The following is a 21717-nucleotide window of genomic DNA, read 5'->3' on the forward strand; positions in this document are numbered from 1 at the left end:
CCATTGCTCGCGGGGGCCGCGGTACTATGAAGGATGGAAGCGGACGAGGTGACGATCCGGGAGCAGAACTTCCACAGCCAAGTGCGGGAGTACACGGTAGGTGCCGCCGCGGACCGTCCCTGAGCTGTCACTGCGCTGTGCCCCAGCCCTGTCCCCGGGCGCGGGCGGCTTGTCCCGCTCTCCCCCGCTGTCCTTGCCTGCCCCTCGCCCAGTGTCCGGCGGGACTCGGGGGCCTGTCTCGGGTGGGCAGAGCGGTGAGTGTACCTTCGCTGAGGGGCCACGGGAGCTGGAGCATCCCAGCGCTGACCCCCTGGAGGGTTTTCCTCTCAGAGTGCCCTCTGCAAAAGATGGAGATGCAGTGTATGAGGCAGGGCACCGGTGTGTTCCATAGGAAGGCTCTCGGAACAGGTAGCGGTGCAGCAACCTCGTGAGCAGTGCTCAGCTTCGATGAGGGACGACTGCGAGCAGACATCATTCATGTGCCCAAGTATCTAAAGGTGAGGTGCCCAGAGGGTGGACCAGGCTCTTCTCGGTGGTGCCAGCCACCAGGAGATGAGGCAGTGGGAAGAAACTGATGCACAGGAAGCTCCACCTGAACATGAGGAAGAATTTCTTTACTGTGCAGGTGACCGTGCACTGGAACTGATTGCCCAGAGAAGCTGTGGAGTCTCCCTTCCTGGAGGTATTCAAGAACGTCTGGATGCAATCCTGTGCCCTGTGCTTTGGGATGACCCTGTTTGATCAGGGAGGTTGGATCAGATGACCCACTGTTGTCCTTTCCAACTGTGACCCATTCTGGGATTCTGTGAACATCTCAGTCCTCAGGTGCAGCCTTGTTCCCATCAGGTGTGCATGGGATTTCATGGTGTCATTTGTCATACTGGGATTCTCCTGCCTTGCTGGGCTGTTTGCAGTGCTGTGTGTAACTCTGGTGTTTCTCTGACCCCTCATGCCCTGTGCTCTCCCACTGGAGCACATGGCAGTGCCTGTGCTGTCCCATCTCAGCCCTCCATAGGCAGGCTCAGCACTACACCCTGCGTGCAGACAGAGCAGTTACAGTTTCCTCTCTGACAGCCTTGTAATTGTTCTCAGGACTATTCAAATCTGATAGAGGTGTTTTGATGGGGCTCGTGTCTCTCCTGCTTCAATTCCAGGAAGGAAACCCATGCTGCACAAGGGAGACATGCAGCACAGTGTCCTGTGAATGTGCTGTCCTGGCTCAGCAAGGGAATCACGTTTTCCTTGCCATCCCTGTTGTCTGGGAGAAAAAGCTAAATTGTGAAATCTTATTTTAATTCAAGAAATACATATTAAGTGTTTTTCAGCCTTGTTGGGAGACTCTAAAATACCATGATTAACTGGTTTATGTAGCACTATGTTTAGGTCACTTGCTAGCAGACTTGCTTGGAATGTGTTAATTACTCTTCTATGGTATACAAATCCATGTTAAGACCTTTTTTCTGAAATATTCTATTTCTGAGATGTTTTTTTCTGAAGAATGCAAAACAAGCCTGTATGAGGAGAACAGCTACTCTATGAGATTTTTTGGGATTCTCTTCTTTGGGCGTGGATGTAGTGTATGTCTGGGAAGTCCTGACTAGTGGAGGGGCACTAAAAATAAAATACTTCTTTGTAAAGAAGGCTCTAAGTATTATCTTAATCACCTTTGTGGTATGAAAACATGAATGTATGTACAAATCTTTCTTTTCCCTCATGTCTGTTTTTCCATTTGTATTCCATTGTGTGCTAATTATCTCCTAGTTACATTCACCAGAGTCTTGTTCTGATAAATTGGATGCTACATATTGTGGTTTCATTCAGTAGGAAACAGATTTTTTCAGTCTGAAGGAATGGCTGTGTGCAGCCTCTCTGGGTACCATTACAAATAATGAAGTCTATTAAATTATTAAAGAACTAGTTCATCTGTACTGCAGCTACTTCTCCAAAGTTAGAGGGACTTTTTCAGCCCCTCTAGAGCAAATGGTAGATCTTCCGACTGGTGAAGTCATGTGAGAAATCACACAGGACATCAGTGACTCATATTTTAGAGGTGCAGTGTTGTTTTCTTTGGGCAGTGGACTCAATATTCTTGCTCTTGAAACTTCACTTTGATGTTAATATTGATCACAGGCCACCTTTGTTATTGTTTAATCAGTAGGAATAATAATAACAATGTTGCCTTCTAAATCATACCTTGGTGCAGTTGTGATCTTTAATTTATGTTGGAGCACCACAGGGTTTTATGAGTGCATGGAGTGCTGCCACCCCCACCTGAGTGTGCAGCCTCCTGTGGCTCCCACGTGGCTGCAGGAGAATATTGCAGGTATGGGTGCATTTGTGGTTAGTCTGAGCATGCTGGAGCACACAGAGCATGTTGATTACATGTGCAATTATGTTAACATCCTCTCCTTACCAGTCCTGCTGCTCATGGAGCTATATGGTGAATAGAATTTCTTAAAATATGCAAATGCATGGTTGTTGTGTGGGCAGTGGGTGTAATCATCAGCCCTCAGCTGGAGCAGGGAACATGTTCCACTCTGACACCTGCATTAAACCCTGATTTTAGCTGCAGGTGGGCTTGGGGCAGCAGAGCAGTTCAAAGAAGCATTTGATATTAAAAGATGTAGTGGCTTTAAATTGGGATAGGGTAGGTTTAGATTAGATATTAGGAAGAAATTCTCTGCTGTGAGGGTGGTGAGGCCCTGGCACAGGTTGCCCAGAGAAGTTGTGGGTGCCCCATCCCTGGCAGTGTTCCAGGCCAGTGTGAATGGGGCTCTGAGGTGCCTGCTCTAGGGGAAGGTGTCCCTGCCCGTGGCTGGGGGTTGGAAACCGATGTTATTTAAGGTCCCTTCTGACCCAAACCATTCCATTCCTGTTTTAGAATATTACAGCAGAGGAGACCTCTCTATGCCTGTCAGAAGCAAAAGAAATTTATGTTGTCTGTTAGAAGTACCTTTGAAGAGCTAGTTGTGTGGCACAGCCTTTACTGGAAGCTAAAATGATACATTCATGAGAGAAGAGAAATCAAAGTAAGCTGATGTACTTGAAAAGAAAATCCTTTTCACTTTTCTCTTACAAATTTTCTTTGAATACATACAGAATTTCTATATTGTGCTCTCTGATGGAATCAGAGTCCTGAGGGCACACTGAGTTTAGCTCCAATGTAATGCTTTATTTCTGTTTCATGTATTCTCTGAACTGGCAAGCTGCAAAGTTTTCCATAAAGTTGTGTAACATAAAAAAAATTCAAGACTTGTTATGCTTTTGCTGGTGGTGCCTGTCTCTTTCTGTAGGTGCCAGCTTCTGCTAATTCCACCTTCAAAAACCAAATATTTCTGACACATGTTTATAGATTGAGCAAGGGTAGTAAAAGATTATTTTTTAAAAAATACATCCTTAATCTGCTTTTGAGGTGAGTCAGTCGTTTAATGCTTAATTTAACTCAGGCCTGTTTGCTCTTGACCTCATTTGGAGTGTCTGTATGGCACCTGTTTTTCAAGAGGGTGCCTGTTTGCAACAAAATCATCTGCCTTGGATTTTGTTGCTTCATGAGGATGATCTGTGCTACTAGAAAGTGGTTAACTCCCTAGTCAGGCATGGCTCTTCAAACACAAATCTGCTCTGTAGAAGATCTGTTGTTTTGAACAGTTGTTGAAAACACCAAGACTCAGACTTGGTCTGAGTCTGACCTTTAAAATTCAGATGCAATGAGGTGAATGTGGAGGCTGTGTGCTGGTGACCCAGTGTAAGAGATGTGGCACAGCCAGGAGTTTTCTTGGAGTCAGTGAGATCCTTGACTTCAACAAAGCCAGAGTCACCCTCAGTTCTGGCTAAAGGGAGCATCTTTCTGAAGAGCAGCTTTAGCTGATTGCAGAGTGCAGAAAAGGGTTTGTGTTCTGCACTTGGTCAGTATTTATATGAAAGGGTTGAAAAGGCCAGACACTGTTCTGTTAGTTTAACCTTCTTGGTCCTTTAGATTCATTTATAATTTGCTGAGATCTTGCAAATCCATGGAAAATATTTGAACTTTGAGGGAACTGCTTTTCCCTTGGGTCCTGTTATTATGCCTGTTTATAAAGTGTTCCATGTTCAGCTGGTATTGTTGTGAACTGTTTATTCAAATGGAAATGGAACAAGTGCAATGCTTGAGCCTCTCTGTGGTCCCCTGGGTTTACTTTTTTGAATATTAACTTCCTTCTTTTCCAGTTTGAGTCTTCTATTCTGCAGTATTAGCTCGTATTTTTAAAAATACAAGCTAATTTTTTTGTTCTTTTTCAGCTTTAAAATGTAGGATTTTGAGTATGTAAAAATATACACATACACCTGGTTATGAGGATTCTTTGGCAAAATAAATACACTGTGCTTGCATTTTTAATGTGGGGAAAACTCTGGAAGAGCATAACAGAACTACTAGGTTCTATTATTAGCACCATAAAACTGTTAGTTAGAAATAAACCTAGTATATTTGGAAATAAGTTTATTATATTAAATATATAATTAAAAAAAATCAGTCCTGGTAGAATAAATTCAAATACAAAAGTGCTGTTATAACTTTTAAGTGTTCCATGCAAGTTCAGGCAAATATTGAAACTGGTGTAATATGGAGTTTTATGTTAAATGTGATATGCTTCCATTTGTAGGACTAAATGTTTTCAGGGGTGCAGGCTTCAGATGCTAAATAATCTGAGAAACTTAGGTTCTTTCTTTCTTCTCTTAATTCATTGTGGCTACTGCTGGCATCTGTCTTTTGAGCACTTCTGTTGGTAGTGGGCTCTTGTCTGTGACCAGTTGTGCATCCTTAACAAACTGAGATTTTCACAAACTCTTTTTTTTCGGCCAGCAGTGATGATATTCTGATTAGAAGCATGGGTGATTTGTAAGACCAAATTTACTAAATAATGAAATGTTTTTGTTTGAATGCATATGCAAGTTTATCTTTTATTAAAAAAAATGCCTTGTAATTTTTTTCACCTGTACAGTGAAAACTTGAGGACTACTTTATATCTTAAATGGCTTCTTGTATTTCAGAAAATAACTTTGCCTAGATTTCTCAGTATTGCTTCTTTTTTGTTCCCCTTAAATATTTTGAGAAAGATTTGTGACCGAATGAAGTATTTGTAGCAGTGATGTGAGACCTAAAGCTGAAAGATTGGTGCACATTTAACATAATTAAATATATAAAATGTTGGCATAATTTTGTCATCTTAAAAGTTTACCTTTACTTGTAAACAAGGGTGCTGTACTGAACTTTAAGAAGTGATGAATCCTCTTCTGGCTGTTGGTCCTGGGGATCAGCACTGTGGATCCATCTGGAATCAATAGGCATCTCAAAATACTTGGCACAGACAAGTGTAGAGAGATACTTATTCCCAAAACAGAAACAGCTTTTGGAGAGTTCCACTATTTCTGTTTACGTAAAATAAGCATGAAAAGCTGAAGTGTAAAAATTTGCAAATAGTTACGGTTCAAAATAATTCCTTTTGAGTTACTGGTGTGTTTCTTTGGAGGAGCAGTTGACCAAAAAGGCAACACACTCCGTGGAGAGTACAGGCAGATGTTTAAGAAAATTTTGTATTAAGGTGTAGTTAGACTTGAGAAACTCTAATGAAAAGAGGAAGAACTGACAGCAAACAAAACCAGCTTTTTATAATGTGACCTAAACCAAGCATATCCATCTTGGGTTTTGAGTGGCTGGGCACAGAGTAGAGGGACTGGGTAAGATGGGAGGGCTGTAATAACAGCTCAGTCTTTGCTGTGAGGAGGTTGCTGAGTGTTCCCGAGTTTATTAGCACAAGACCCTCTGGAAATAGGTGTTTTCAGAGAGGTTAAAGAGAGTTGAGAGATGGGTGAACAGGTGACCAGAGTAGCAGAGGAGGTGGTGGTAGAGTCAGAGTGGAGAGAGAATCTGAAGCACCTTGCCAGTGACATTATGATAAATTAAGGGCTCAGTTCTGTAGACATAGATGGAATATTGGGTTGAGGAACACTAAAGAAAACATTCCATTCAGTGTAAGTTTACTGGTTGTATTTGAAAATTATGCAAGTGGTTTTTTCTTTTCTTTCTTCTGAACTGAAGTGTTTTCTCCTTTCCTGTCTTTCAGCCTTTCCTATTTAATTTGGTATTTATCCTCATGTAGGGAGGGCAGTGATAACTTTTGTTGAGAAAGTCTTAACTTCTGCATCACTCTCTACTCCCACACTCTCCCCCTTCCCTTGAAAACCACTGACTCTTTCATGTGTGCTGTGAAATGACTTGGGGCCCTGCCTTCTGAAGAACAATCTTGCTCAAGAATTTAAACAACTTCTAACACAGGAAGAGGAGAGTCTTTGAAAGTCATGACTGGAGTTTGTTTTTATGCCTCCAGTGACAACAGCCTTGGTTGTTGTGTCACTCTGGAGGGTGACAGCCAGGTAGAGGTGACCTGGAAGGAGCTGCTGCTCTAACCCCCTGATTAGGTGTGACAGGTGAGATTGCTTCATGCTTTCAGCAGCTTTGACCTGTGCTCTTTGGGACCCAACTGACTCTCAGAAAGATGGTTTCAAAACTCACGTTGCTGTTTTATCAGCTGTGTGTTGAAAATTCATGTATGTGTTGTTCCCCATACAGAGATTTCTAGTTTTTTGATCAGCAGGATATAAAAGTTGTTTCTAACTACCATCAGCATGATTTCAAGAGAGAGCCCTGGCCTTTGTACTGTTCTAATATTTGAACACTTGAATATATTTTGAAAATTTTGATTAACTGGAAAATACAGAACTATGTTTCAGTTTTTCCATTTCCAAATCATGTGTGCCCTGCAGCAGGTAGTGTGTATTGATGGCACTGAAGTTTGCACATGGCTGGATTAAAGGACAGAGGATAGAAGCAGTGTATTGTGTGTTATTTTCCCACCTTTACCTTCTTGTGTGGTTTCCAGCATAGGCTTCACAATTGTCATCAAAGCATGGTGCTTCAGTTCTACTGTTGATTTTAAGTGCCTGTTTAGGCTTTGATTATCCAATATTTTCCATTGTCTAACTGTCATTTCTGTTTTTAATGTGTTTATGGGAAAAATTGGTGCTGATGAGTTGTAGTTGAATTTGACAATAGGAACTTGTCTCAAATATTTGCTAAGTTTCAGACTGTGGTAGCTTGTGAAGAGTCTGCATAATTGGTGAGAATTATGAAAACCTACAGCTACTGCTGTTTGAGTATGTTTCTGTTTTGGCAGTGTGGGAGGGCACTTGAAAATGCTCCAGGACATATGTGTGAGAAGACAAGGAAGAGTATTTTTATGTGTTAGGATGAGAAAGTTTATTAGCTCTGTCTTCTAACATCCTTCTGCATCTTGCCCTGAAAATTAACATTATCAAAGAAGCTGTCTTAAATAAATTGTTTACCAAGTCTGTATTAATGAAGCTTTTGGGGTTATTTTTACAGAAATGAATTTTTAATGGTAGGAATCTGGAGTTTTAATATAACTGATTATTACAGCCTGACTTTCCAGTGTTGAATAATGCCTCATTCAGGGACAGAATGTTAGAATGATCTAGATTGGTGCTATTGTGTTAATTCTAGAGAGTGTTTTTAAATCTTGCACCTGTGCTGAAAAACATTTTTGACTGAAGGGCTGTAGAAGCTGGTTATCTTCAGCAGAATTTCTAGTACACAGAAGTATATTTATAATATATTTATAATTTATGTTTGTAATATATTTATATATATTTATAAAATAGAATATATTTTTGAGTATTTCTTACTTTCTATTGGACCCTGGGTGTTTATTTTAGATGAACAAGTCTAGGCACCTGCCTCTGAACCATTTATAATTTCTTCATGACTTAGGAATCAAAAAAAGTGGGTCAACCTCTTGCAAATGTTTTAAGCCAGGGAGGAGTCCTGAGAAGAGGCCATACATGGAGGGGAATCATAGGTATGGAGGGCAGTGTTAATGAGCAAAATTAATCTGTGGCCATAGACAATCATAGAACATATTTAATATTTTCTCCAAAGATTAAATTTAGCGTCATGCCAAATGTATAAGGCTGGCTGGTTTAGAGTGAACTTAATCTAACCACAGCAGAGTTAATGTCTCATTTGAGAAAAATGAGATTTCCAGAGCAGATGATACAATGAATGCCAAGGTCAAACTGAGACCATAGACAAAGCTTTCAGTTTTCTTTAGTGTGTTTTGTTGGTTTGTCACTTACTGTTGATACATCCAAAACCGGTGGAATGCCTTGTTTGCTTTTAGGTGTCAGTGGGATAATCGAGTTATTAGAAATAGACCAAACAGAGCTGCTTGTCTCCACCTGTGTTTTCTTGCTGTTTATTCCTGCCATCTTTTCTATAAGTAAATAAAAGCAGTTGCCAAGTAGGACAGTAGGAGGATGCTTTTTAGTTGCCTTGTGGTATTGTAATGCACATTAAAATACTTCAACAGCATTAAGAGATGGATGTATAATGGTGTGTTTGTTGTTCTCTATTACAGAAATTAAAACTCAGAAGGGCAACACTATTATTTTCTGTAGATAATAATCACAGGCAAAATACTGTTTCATTTTCAACACTTAAACATGTAAATAGACATATTCTACATGGTAATATTACCCAGAGTGATCTCTCCCTTCTCTTTTCTCTGTGCTGTTTTTTCTGTTTAGAGATAAGGACACATTCTGTAAAGTAACAGCTAGAAGTGGAGATGTTGTCATGTCTGTAGCCTTGTTTTGTGTATCATTTGCATAGAAATGCTTGTGGATGTAATAGCAGTGACTTTATTTTAATACTGACACAGCCACTTCATTTTAAAGTTATTTCCTTTCTTCCCTTACATTTTGGAGCTACTTTTTGGAGCTTCTTGATCCTTCATTTCATACATGGCATAGTAATATGTTGTTTGCTGCCTGTCTTTTGCTCCTCCAGAGTTTCCCTGTTCTACATGCTAGTATGCAATCAAGTTGGAGGAAACACTCACTTATTGGCTTTGATGCTTTTCAAGTGGAAATGAACCTGTGTTGAAGCTGTGTTTTGTGCTTGGAAGTGTTATTAGGTTAAAGAACATTACTAAGTGTGGGATAGCTCTCTGTGAAGGAGTTCTGTGGTGATTTCTTGCTGCTAAAAGTTGCTCTGCAGGATGTCTGGCTCTTTCACAGTGGGAGGACATCCCTGACACAGCCCTACAGGGGCCTGTGCTTACACTTAACAAACACATTCATAAATGACCTGGAGAAGGGTATAAATTATGAAGTGACTAAGTTTATAATGATGCTTGTTGAGTCAGGAAAGTAGAAAATAAGGCTGAATGGGCTCCAGGCTCCTGCTCAGGGGTGGGTCAGCTATGGTATCAGGCTACCTGTGGCTTGAAAACCTCCAGGAATGGAGATTTGAAGCCTTGCTGGGCAACTTGTTCCACTGCTTGCCTCTGCTCATGGAGGGGATTTCTTCTTACCTCCAGTCTCATCACCACAGTCAAGAGCTCAGCTCTGTGTTTTTACTGACCTCCTCATAGGTACTGGCAAGCTGCTGTCAGGTCCTCCTGAAGCCTTGTTGTCCTGAGGCTGAACGTGCTGAGTTCCTTCAGTCTGTCTGCACCAGGCCAGTGTTCCAGCCTCCACTGGACTACTGGTGATCATCCTTTCTGTAATTGCCAACTCCTGTACTGGGGGCCCAAAACTAGACAGGGTGAATGCTGCTTGGAGAGAGAGAATTACTTTAGTTCAGGTAATACAGCCAGGGATGCTCTTTAAGGTGTGTGCTACCAGGGCACACTGACTGAGAAGTGATGAACAGTTACTGGACAAGGCACCTGTATGCTTTTTTTCTGATGTAAAATACAGCTCCCTCACAACAGTTGGGAATAATTCTACACTATATAATGGATATTATAGATCCATTACATATAATGGAATCCTGTACATAGAAATGCAGCTTTTAATGTGCACACACACAAATTGCAGTTGTAAAAGATGGTTGAATCTTGTTTGTAAGAGGGGGGAAAAAAGAGAACCTTACACATTTTGAGCATAGTCTTTCTTAGTATGAAAATGTAGCTCTTATACTTGCAACAGAAGATTATGCTTTCCCAATCTGAGGCATGAATTTCAGTGCTGGAGTTTTAAAGATCATCCACACAGACAAATGAGTGTCAGCTGATCTTCAGTAATTGCCACTGGGATAACTACAAGGTGATCTGACCTGGTTCAGACTGTTACTGCTCGTGTAACCTTCAGTGCTGGCCCCTTAGAGGCGCCTGGTATGCAGGTAATTCTCGCAGGAGCTGGGAGATGTGTGGTACAGATCCAAAAGTATGGTATGGATCATACTTGGATGCCTTTGGATGAGAGATCCAAGGGTATGACACTGTGGAAGAGTTGATTACAAGGGACATAAGAATGTAGTGCAGTCTCCAGAGGCAGCCTCTCCTGGTGTGTAATCTAAGCAGGAGCAGAAGGCACTTCCTTTCCTGAATAAAGATTAAGGGCTTCAGGGGAAGACAGGTTGCTTTTTGCTTGTCCTACCAGAAATTGTGTTTAGTCTGTGGGAAGAGATGTAAATGAATTATTTACTTGATGTTTGAAGATTTCTTAACGTGGCATCTGTTAAAAAGGAGCCCTGGGATGTGGCACAGAGTCCATGTGTCTTGTTTTCAGTTACTGAGTGCTGTGGAGGGGCCATGCACACAAAGACATTACAAATTATTAAGAATTGCTTTGGATGACTGTTTGACTATAACCATGGACAAGTCTTGGGCTCATTGTAATTTCTTTTATATTTTGATCCACCTGCTCAAACATGGACAGTGTCTTTCCCTTGTAAGGTCAGAATGTACCCTAGTTGTGTTTAAAGTAGCTTCCCAGTCTAATTATGGCAACAGATCCACAACTACTTTGTCCCTCAACTGTGGAATGAATTTAAGGAAATAAACTTTAAGACTGAATGGTATTGTTTTTTGTGAAGTGGGGATGTCAGAAATCCTTATTCTTCACAGTTGGGTACTTTCTCTGCACAGTGTCTTGACTGTCTCCCCAAGTAAAACCTGGAAAAGCTTCATTTGAGCTCCAGTGAAAAACTTGCAGAGAACTTGGGGATCTGGGGAATACAGCTTGTCCTAGATTTGCTGTATTTGCAGCCTCCTTTTGTCAGCTGTTATTGTAGAGATGGGTGATGGCATTAATCACTGCTTTCTGATCGGAAACAACTTGCAATATAGTTTGGGTTTAATATTGAATTCCAGTGTTGCCTCCAATACTGACACATATGGTAGTTTCTGAAGGAAAGATGGAATTAACAGAATATAGGCTCTTTTAAATTTTTGTTTTTACTGAGGATATCAGTGTAGTTTTGTGTATGGTGTTCTTTTGTGACCAGTGCCTTATTTCAGTATGACTACCTGTGCTTTTTAGTAAGAGATTAGAAATGGAATTGATAGATGATTGTATGTAGTGTGACATTAAGGTATGGTTTTAAAAAAAAAGACACGGTGACAAACTTGAATCCTAAAACCAAATTTCTGCTGAAACTTGAGAGCTACTCTGCTGTAAGCAGTTGGGGAGGACAGTGCTGGTGGATCCAGTGGCAGGAGGTTAATGCTGAATTACCAGTGAGGCTCTTAGCATATTGGACTAATTGTCCAGTTACAGCCCCAGCCCATGAAGTCCCATCCTTCTTGTTTTTCTCTCCTCAGTCCACATTGTTTATACTCTTGGGCCTGAGATCTAGATTGGCTGTCCTTGAGTCCCCAGCTGGAGAAGGATTTGTTGTGTCTGCCTACTCTGTGAAGAGAGCTTCCCATCCCCTAATGTGAAACCCAGACCCCCACCCTACTGTCCCCTAATATGAAACCCAGACCTTACTATCCCCTAATATGAAACCCAGACCCACACACCAAAACAGCACAAAATCAGAAAAAAAGAAAAATAAAAAGCTAAAACCTGAGGTATCAGTGTGAGTGTGGGGAAGCATTTTCAGTGCAGCAAGAAGGACTTAGTGCTGTTACCTACAGCTGTAAAATCTTACCTGGAGTGCTGCATACAAGCTCAGCCACTCATAATTGAGAAACATGAACTGAAACTACAGCAAATACAAACAAGGCTGGATGGTTTCTTTTCCTAATACAAAAATATCCTGAAACAAGCAGCAGTATGAGGAATAGGAGCCCAGGGTTGCAGTGCTGACAGGACAGTGGAGCCTATTCTTCAGCTATCATAGGCAACACATTCCTTTTCCCCAGCTTAACTGAGTTCTACTCTAAAAATAGTTGGGATGCTGACTTGAGCTGTTTCCTTTAGAAAGCTATTCAGAATGCATGGTTAGAAACAGTTCAGGATCAGAGGTTTCACTGAGTGTAAATTGAGACTGCAGTGATGTTTCTGAATTTGCTGTTTAACTTGTTTTGGTCAGTATGAAGGACCTTTAATCTGAGTTCTTTTTTAAGATAATAAAGCTTTCACTTAATAGAATTTATTTATTTTCTTGCCAACAATTTCAAAATTTTGTGAATTTTCAGTAATAAACAGTTTTATCAAACAAAGTTTTACAAAGTTGTTCTCAAATCTGACAGAAGTAAAGGGAGAATTACACCAGGCTGTAGAGTTACCCCTTATTGCTGGGTTGCAGAGTAGCTGTTACCTGAAACCAGAAATGCAGCATTTGGCAGTTTGTGGTACTGGGCAGCTTTTGTCTGCTCTGCCCTCAAAATACCTCAGTTATCTCAGTGGTTCCTTGTAAGTACAGACCCACATTTTCATTGGAACCTTGCTATCACAGATAGGATAAAGGTCAACTGCTCTATTTGAAGGTGTAAACAAGATTGCAGTAATTTTTATTCTTGTTTTGAATAAAATAAATTGAGCTTAACTATATTTTTGGTTTACGCAGGTTACACCATGTTATTTGCATCTGACAGATTTTTAAAGAATTCACTTACCCTGTATATGTGATACCTGATTTTCAAAAGTGGGTGCCTAAAATTAGATGTCTCTAGCTATAGCCTTGGTCTAGTTTTCAGAGGAACTGGAAGCTTAGAGAAGGATTCTCTTTCAGCACTGGCAATGCATTTTCCAATACTGACACGACAAGCTGTGTCAGAGGACTCTGAAAAACCAAGGCTGATCTCAGCTTGTTTTTTCTTCCTGTTTCAAAAATATGCCAACTTTTAAAAAATTAAATCTTAATAACATTCTTTAGAATTACTTATTTAAAGGACTGAATTCTTTATCAAAACCATTTCTTCTTTGAGCCATCCTTAAGAAAGTTGGAGTGGTAAGCTCTATTCAGATTAAAGATTGGAATTCAGAGATCTAGTTATGAAATCTCATTTTCAGTGCCTGTATTTTGGGTGTTGCTGCTGTGTTTCCTGCACAGAGAATGAGCTGGGTTGCCACTTCCAGACTTACAGCACTGTTGTCCCAGGGAGGGACCTGGAAGTCACCCAATGCCATTCTCAGATACTTGGCTATACTTGGTTTTTTAAAATCTGAAATGTCTGACTACACCAGAAAAATAACCCTTTCTGTTTATATTTATCGGTATTTCTTAGAAGGTCTGTCTTTTATGAATAATACATCATTCTCCACTGTGATTTACTGTTTTGGATGCAGTATTGTTATTTAGATGCAGATTTATCAGGGCTGTGATCACTACCTTCACATTCACTTTTCCCTTTCTCTTAGGGTAGCCTTTCTGCTCTTGATTTTTTTAAGTCAGTGAGTCTTAAAGGCAACAAATCTACAAATGATAGCTTAAAGGAATAGGTCAGCTATTGTCCAGTGGAGTACATTTCCAAAACAGAATGGCATGCTTGCTTCTTGTTGCATTTCTGACTGACTCATGTGTTTAATAGGCATTGGCATCCAGGATTAAGGCAGCAATGTTGAGCCACTGCTGCTGTTCAATTCCCTTCCTATAGTATTTCCAGCATTTTTTTAGGTGTTTTGGTCTTGTCTTATTGTTATTGTAGTGCTAAATCTTATAAACAGCTTGGTCCAAGGCACTGTGGGCTGAAGGTGCATCTGACCTAAATAAACCACCAACCTCTGAGAAGGGAAGTTGTGCCCTTGGCTTCTGACTGTGAAGGAAACACAGTTTGATGAACTCATGCTTGGACATCCACTGTAGGCATGAGTTTTCTGTTTGTGTTGTCACCTGGAATTTGCTTGATTCAAGACAGGATGCAAATAGTAAACATGTTTGTTTCTTTCCACATGTGCTGACAGCATAGCCCAAAATAGATCCTCAAGAGCCCATTATATAAAATACAACTACCCTTAGGGTACTTTTGAAGGGGATACAAAGCCTGATAACTTTTACAAACCATGTGGATTCAAACTTCAAAAATCAGCCCATCCCACTCCACTCACCCTCCCTCAAACAAAAAATCACACTGTGAATAAGTCTTTTCTCTTAATTTTAGAGTAAAACTTGCTGACCATATAATTGATGCAATACCTGTTACTCTAATCAAGCTATTTTAATGGGTTTAACTTTCTATTAATAAGATAAAACAGTCTTGAAATTTACATAAAATATGCTGATGTTGATCTGAATTCCATTTAAAATTGTTTAAACTAGATTTACTGCTTATTATAATCCAGGCCTTTCTTCATGACCTAATAAATGCAATTTTTTTTCCAGATCTGTTTTCTCCTGTTTGCTGTTCTCTACATAGTTTCCTACTTTATTATCACAAGATACAAAAGGAAAGCAGGTAAGCATAGAATTTTTCATGTCAGAAAAAATTTTGTTTTTCAAATACATAGATGATTTTTTCCTTCCATCTCCACAAGGAAAGTGGAAAAACAGAACTGTTTGTTAGGCTCCTGGTCTGTGGGAGCCTGGATTGACCTGGTTGTGTATGGCAGCCTACATGATAATGAAAAGGGGTTAATGTCAAAGTAGATGCTACTGCCCCCCTTGCCTTGAGATCCTGTTGTTCTCCTTTCACATCAGCTTTTCCAGATAAGTATCTTCAGCTGTTTTTTAACAGCAAAATCAGGTTCTGAGCTTTTGCTAGTAAAGTGAAAGGTTGCCAGTGTTACATAAGGGAAGTAGCATTATTTCTTCAAAAAGCCCTGCTCTGATCAGGTACAGTTGTTATTTCAGCTGTCTTAACCTGTGTGACTTCACCACTGAAGTTCAGAAAATACCTTGAGATAGTGCTCTGGTTTTTTTCCCTTTGGGAGCACTGTCTAGTTTCCATTCTAAAACTAGTCCGTAGGAAGCCCTGTCATTTTCTTTGATATTTGTTCTAAAGACAAATAGCATAAAAATTGGTATAAAATCACAGAATCTTTGACTTTTGACAGCTTATCTGGGACCTTGGTGCTTGATAATAGTCAGGCTTTAGAAACATTGTGTATGATGATCTTGGTGCTTTGAACTTCATTGGAAACTGTTTGTTGAATGGCCTGTGTTATGACTGAGCTGCTGTCATGGATGCATTCATGTTTTTAAAAGTAAACTTTCAATGAAATTTAATTCCTTGGAAAAAGGTACATCTCTGTAAACACAGGAAGACAGGTACTATCTTCTGATCCTGATATATATTTTGGACATTACAAAGCTGCTGCCATTTGGAGATGGAAAGAACAGGAAGGGGAAACTGGTTTGGCAAACACTGTTGGATACAAAGACATTTTTATTACCTTTTGTTGGCAGTTATCTCCTCAGCTGGGAAGAGGAACTGCTCTGCAGCTGCCCTGACTTTATGAAAGCTTTGTGAGCATGTACTTAGGCACACTTTGTAGCCTGCTATGATCTTCCTGATGAAAAATGTTTGAAGAGTTAACTCAGCTGCAGCTCTTTCAGGACAAATTGTTCGCTGCTTTTCCAAAAAGCTTTTTAGCCAAAATGATTCATAAGAGACCTTTACTTAGTCTTTCAAAACACCATGAGGTATCCATCAAAAAACCAACACCTCCAGGTTCTTTCACAGAAGAATTTCAAAATAGCATGAGGTTATTGGCTATGTGTTTATTTCAACTGTGTGCATGACTCTTGAGAACTTAAATTTATTTTAAAATTTAAGAATAAATAACGGCAGGTGTTCTATCTCCTATGCAAAATAGGAAGAACTTTGGAATGCTGAGTGTAAAATTATTCCAAAATCAGAAATTTTTATTTCAAAATGCCTGCATTATTTCAAATTTAGAAATGCTTACATTTGCGTACTGATGTGCTTAGAGAAGGGTGTAAAGAATAAATAATGTGTTAGTGATTCATCTGAGTTAAATGTTGATATTGTTTGAAAAAGATTGTTTTAGTGAAGTATTATGTGAGGAGTAAGTGAATAACAATGGTCTAAAATGTGAAGTATCAGAAGGAAGTCGTGGTATCTTAAATCCAAAACAAATAACAAAAATATAACTACCTCTCCTTCCTCCCTATCCCCAAATCCCCAGGAGCAGGGAAGAGGGGTAAGTAAAGGGAAGCAACTGAGTTGTCATCACTATTGTGCTGGGTATGCTTTCTTGTTTTTAAAAGACATTTATGCTGCAAATGATTTCTAGCAGTAGTTAGTATGGACTCTTAGACTTTCCTGCAGCCTGCCTGCTCTCTGTGGTTCCAGAGATGCCCAAAGGGGCAGTTCTAGCAGAAGCTGTGGCTGTAGTAGTCTGAAAGCATGTTTGCCATAGAGCCCTCTGGAAGAGGTCTCAAAGAGATTTTGATCTGCATATTTAAGTAAAGTGAAATAACTTTGCTACATTGATTGAAAAGAGTTTGACTAATGAAAAAACAGGGTGAGAGTATTCATTTTTGGAAGGAACCTTCTTAAAATATTGATGCTCATGAATTGTATCAGTACATCTGAATTTGAATTGTAAATTAAAATTATTCCTATCTATATACGTTTTAGCCTGAAGAAAGACAAGTGAGTATTGAATATAACCTGATGTCATTTAATTTTCAGATGAGCAAGAGGACGAAGATGCCATCGTTAACAGAATATCGTATGTACAGCTCTTCTTGGCAGAACTGCTTTTCCTGAATCTATTGTTATGATAGGAATCTTCTGTGCCTTCAAATAAATAAGAATCTATTTGAAATATTTAAATGTATCTTAAATAGATTGCTAGAGGGTCAGGGAAAAATATTTGGCATAGTGGTACCTTGTGTTATGAAAAGTGTTGTGAAAGTTTGGTTCTAGGACTTTTTTCACCTGTAGTTCTGCTGGTAGGCATGAAGTTGGCCAGAACATGAGGACCTGGTGGAAGAGGTGGAATTGAGTGCCAGACCTGCATTTAGGTCTCCAAATGTGGGTGTTTGGATGGGAGGTGTTGTAAGTGGCCACAGCAGTCGATGGAAAGGAGGCAGTGGATCCTGTGAGGAAAGTTAGCTCTCTCTGAAGAAGATACCTTTGATCAGTGTAAAAAAGCTGCAGAAAGGTTACAAGTGGAAGACAAGCACTTGCCAGACCTACTGGTCTGCCAGCAGCTCTCTCCTTATCCTCTTGCTGTGTGGAGTTAGATATGAATATCTCCTATTTGAGTGTGCCTCAGGATGTGCAGAGCTGCTCTGGCTGTTGCTGCCCTCTCAATTGGCTGAGCCGTGTGAATTGGCTCCTTCTGTGTTCCAGTGTTCTTAGCTTCCCTGGTGCTGCTGGCATCCCCTTGGAAGGAGAGCTTGGAGAAAAGTGTTGTTGTAAATAGAAAATGTTCTTTTTTCATTCAGCCTAAGCTTCTTTAAATGTGCATGTTATTTTCCTAAAAGCAATAACTCTCAAATATATGTAAATAGATTTTTCTTCACGTGGCATAATTGTCAGGACTTGAGGTGTCGAGGGATAAGAAACCAAAGGCAAAGAGCTGTAGTTTGTTAGGTTTCCCAGTTCTGGCTTAGAATGCTTTAACATCCTTAAATAAAAGAAAAAAATCTCAGAAGCCACCACCAACAACAGAATATTTTAAAAGTTAAAATTACTTCCTCATACTTTTTTTTCTAAGTATTGTATGAATGAAAAATGGATTTGTAGACTATTAAGGAAAAGTAAGATTTCTGCAAGCAGCTTACAGATGCTGCTATTGTAGGAATGTTCTATTTATTTGTCATGCAATTTTGCATTGAGAATTATTTCTAGTTTTATTATAGCATTAGATTAGTTCTGTAAGAAAGTTTTGTTGATCTTATTTTTTTAAGGACACAGTTCTTTTTAATGCCACAAGATGGCATTTGGTGTAAGTTGTATTTGGGATCTAAAAAGATTAAGCTTAAATATTTGAAACATTTTTGACAATTTCTATATATTGACTTTACATCTGAGATGAGAACTTCAATAACTCCTTTGTGAAAAAAATCCAACTTTTTTCTTTAGTTGGGTGTTCAAATATTTATGTATGATTGTACTCACGCTTTAGTTGTTAGAACGTTGCTCTGCTTTTAAAAATTGTGCTAAGAGTGTAGAAACGGAATATTCTTTTATTGTTTATGTGCTATGCGGGAAGTTAAAACTGACAGAGGAGACTTGTGAAAAGATATTTAATGAACTCCAGTAGTTTAAACCTTTGTATTACAATGGAATTGAATGCATGCATGTGCCAAGAGAGTAATCACGATAGTTGGTAAAAACAAATTATTTACATTGGGTTCTGTAAACTATTTTAAATTTGCTTTTTGAAAGTCAGATGTTTTGGAAACCCCAGTTTCTCCTGCCCATTTACAATATAAGAATGTATTGCCTTTAGACACTGATTGCCAGGTAGTTTAATTATTTTTTCCCTGCTGTTCAGAGCTTGTTGGTGGTAACAGTGGTACATTTCTTTAAATTTCAGGCTGTTCTTGAGCACCTTCACTCTAGCAGTTTCAGCTGGTGCAGTCCTGCTTCTACCTTTCTCAATAATCAGCAATGAGATCCTGCTTTCTTTTCCACAAAACTACTATATTCAGTGGTTAAATGGCTCACTAATTCATGGTTAGTACTCAGCATAATTTAATTAAAATGAATGTTTTCATTATACGTGCACAGATATGTCCCTATTTTCAAACTGATAACTCATTTTCATTTAATATGCTAATTGTTAATGTGCTGTTGGCTAGTTTGTTTTGCTGCTGTATGATATATCACAAAAGTCTGTCCTAACTGTTCTGTTCCTTTTTTAAAGAATTATGCAGGCTTGATGGAATTAAACCACATTCACTGCTTTGAATATTAATGTAAATAAGAGCTACTAGAAGCTAACTTGAAACATGCTGTTCACACTACTTCTTTATGTTAATACAAGATTCAGATGCCTTTCTCTTTATGGTGATACCTATAACTTTATTCTCAAAATAAAAACATGTTTTAAGAAACTTTCTAGCTGTAGGCAGCTCAGACTAGGTAGTTAAATTCAGCTGTTGGTGATTTGTGTGCAAACAGGGAAAATTGTGTAATATAAGTATTGTGATAAAGATGTGCAATGAAATAACTGGTGAAAACAGGACATTCTTTTCTATGTCTGCAGAAAGTATGTTCACTATATAAAACTATTTAATCTGGTACAAATAATTCACAGGTTAACTGTGGTGTTCTCTTTAGTCGTGTGAAGGGAGAGCAATTTGGCTTTGGAAGCTTTTTCTCTGAAAAGTGCATACTTTTTGCTAAATCTCTAATAATATTCACACATAGCAAATTCATGAATTTCTGGATCCCTGATTTGCAAGGATTTTTTCTTTTTTAGCTTGGGTTTTTGTTTTGTTTGGTTTTTTTTTGTGAAGTGAGAGGTGAGAAGTGATTATAAGACATAATGGAATAATTCTTCACAGCAGGGACGGTTGAAGAGTGAAAAAGGCACTGGAAGATCCTGTAAGTTTTCCAAAACTCAGGTGGCCAAAGCCCTGAGCAGCCTGATGGCACCTGCAGCTGGCTCTTTAAGGGCAGGCCAGACTAGGTGACTTTACAGGCTCTTTCTAGTTGAGTTGTGATGTGTTTTGTGACATGGCATAGAGAATTGCTAATTTCATATGTCTCCTACATGGGAGAAAAAAACCCAAGCTAAATAAATGTTTTTACATGGATTTACCTGCTCAGACATATATATTCTTTATTCCCAAACATGAGAAAAAAATTATTGGAAGATAATCTTTCCTTCTGTGTCTGAATCATCTTTGGAGAAAGGGCAAAAAAAAAAAATCCATCAGAGACTGAAAATTATATAATAACCATTTCAGAAATCTTTACTGTCACTTGTTACTTCAGAAAATTAGGGTTTGTAAGAAATCTGGAATAGTTGTTGTTAAATAGGAAGCCTTTGAATTTGCCAGCGACCATCTTTTAGTGCAATGATGTTTGAAAATACTGCTTTATGGACACACAGTATAATTCTATTTGGTAAAATAGAAATTCTACCAAATAGAAATTCTATCACTTGTTAGCAATCAAGGAGGGAAGTTCAGGATTTTGGCGTTTCAGGTGTGCGTTGCGGAGGGCGAGGTGCGGTGGCGGTCAATGAGCTTTGGATGGGTTTTGGTCGGGGCCGTTGGCCGGGGCCGTTCCCTGCGCTCGGGCTCCCCCGCGTGGCCCTCGCCGGGATCGCCGCGCTCGGGATTCCCGCGCCCCGCCCGTGAGAAACCTGCGCGGCTCTGAGAGCTCCCAGCACCGGTACCCGAGCTCAGAAACGCTCACAACCCTCTCAAACTCTGCTTACACAGCCTTCACCTATGGTTTGTGTACTGCCTTGAAAATGTTGTCAAATCGGAGCACTTGTTGCTTTAAAACATTTTATTTTTTCTAGATTTGTGATTTACAGCTATCATCTGATGTACTTGAAGCTGACACCAAGAATTTGATTCCCTAGATTGTTACATTACATCTGGCAAATAAACCAGCAGAAAATATATGCCTGAAACTTGTGAAGCTAGGCAGAAAGGCCAAACCTGGATCCAGTATAAACACATTTAGCTAATTAATACATGCTGAACTAATCCAGGACTAGTTCTGACAGCGGTGTTCCCTTGTGCTGCTTTTGGGTACAACCACCAGGTGGGGGTAAAACGTAATGAAACTACCATGAATAAGAAAAATGGGAAGTTACTTAGGGTCTAATCTGTTTGCCAAAGACTGAGAAATTTTTAATTTTTATGTTTTATGAACTTGTTTTATGGGGGACAGTCTTAGGTCACTACAAATGCAAATGAAAAATATTCTAATTGATTGCTTAAAGCTTTTCTATAATATGTTGATGTCAAGTGTCTTATGACGTTTTATGATGCAGTCAGTATAGTAGAAAATAATTATTTTTGTCTATTTTAATTTGATTTCTGACCTATCAAATTACAGTAAGAAATAGTGAAGATCCTTACTTTGAGTAAAGTGCATGTGTCTGTCAGCAGTAGAACAGCACTGCTCTTGTCTTTCCTAACTTTATGTGCATATTGTAACTCTGCAGTTTAATATTCTGTAAATGTGTTTCCTATATACTACTAATGTGTAAATTTCTGAATTTTAACTTTTTAAAATCACCCTGGATGTGCACCAGCCTCCCCTCCCTTAAAATGCTCAGTGTTCTCTGCAGCTCCCAAGCACTGTTTTCTGTTGTAAGGTACTCATGTAATAGAGCTGCTGAAATTAGGACAAGCAGGTATTCAGCTTTGCATTAGGTAACTGAATGCACTCTGTCTTCAGTGAGAGAAAACTGCTGAAATAAGACTCCTACCCCCATCAAGTTGTATTTCTGCTCTTCCTCTGGTGTCTTTTTTAGGGGGGAAAGAAAAAAAAGTGCAGACTGCTGGAGTTAATGTCCCCTTGTAAGGGCTGTTAATGACAT

At 39.4% G+C, this 21717-nt stretch overlaps 1 protein-coding gene across 1 annotated transcript in view; it reads left to right on the forward strand.

Annotated features, from left to right (window-relative positions):
- Positions 1-21717, forward strand: part of LMBR1 (limb development membrane protein 1) — a 61234-nt gene continuing 39517 nt past the window's right edge. Inside the window, exons 1-4 of the mRNA XM_005426764.1 lie at positions 1-96; positions 14612-14684; positions 16887-16926; positions 18745-18884. Coding sequence (XP_005426821.1) covers positions 34-96; positions 14612-14684; positions 16887-16926; positions 18745-18884 — 316 coding nt within the window. The 5' untranslated portion in view covers positions 1-33. The remainder of the gene's footprint in view (positions 97-14611; positions 14685-16886; positions 16927-18744; positions 18885-21717) is intronic.

The sequence above is a fragment of the Geospiza fortis genome, unplaced genomic scaffold (genome assembly GCF_000277835.1).
Source record: "Geospiza fortis unplaced genomic scaffold, GeoFor_1.0 scaffold282, whole genome shotgun sequence".
NCBI classification, from domain to species: domain Eukaryota; kingdom Metazoa; phylum Chordata; class Aves; order Passeriformes; family Thraupidae; genus Geospiza; species Geospiza fortis.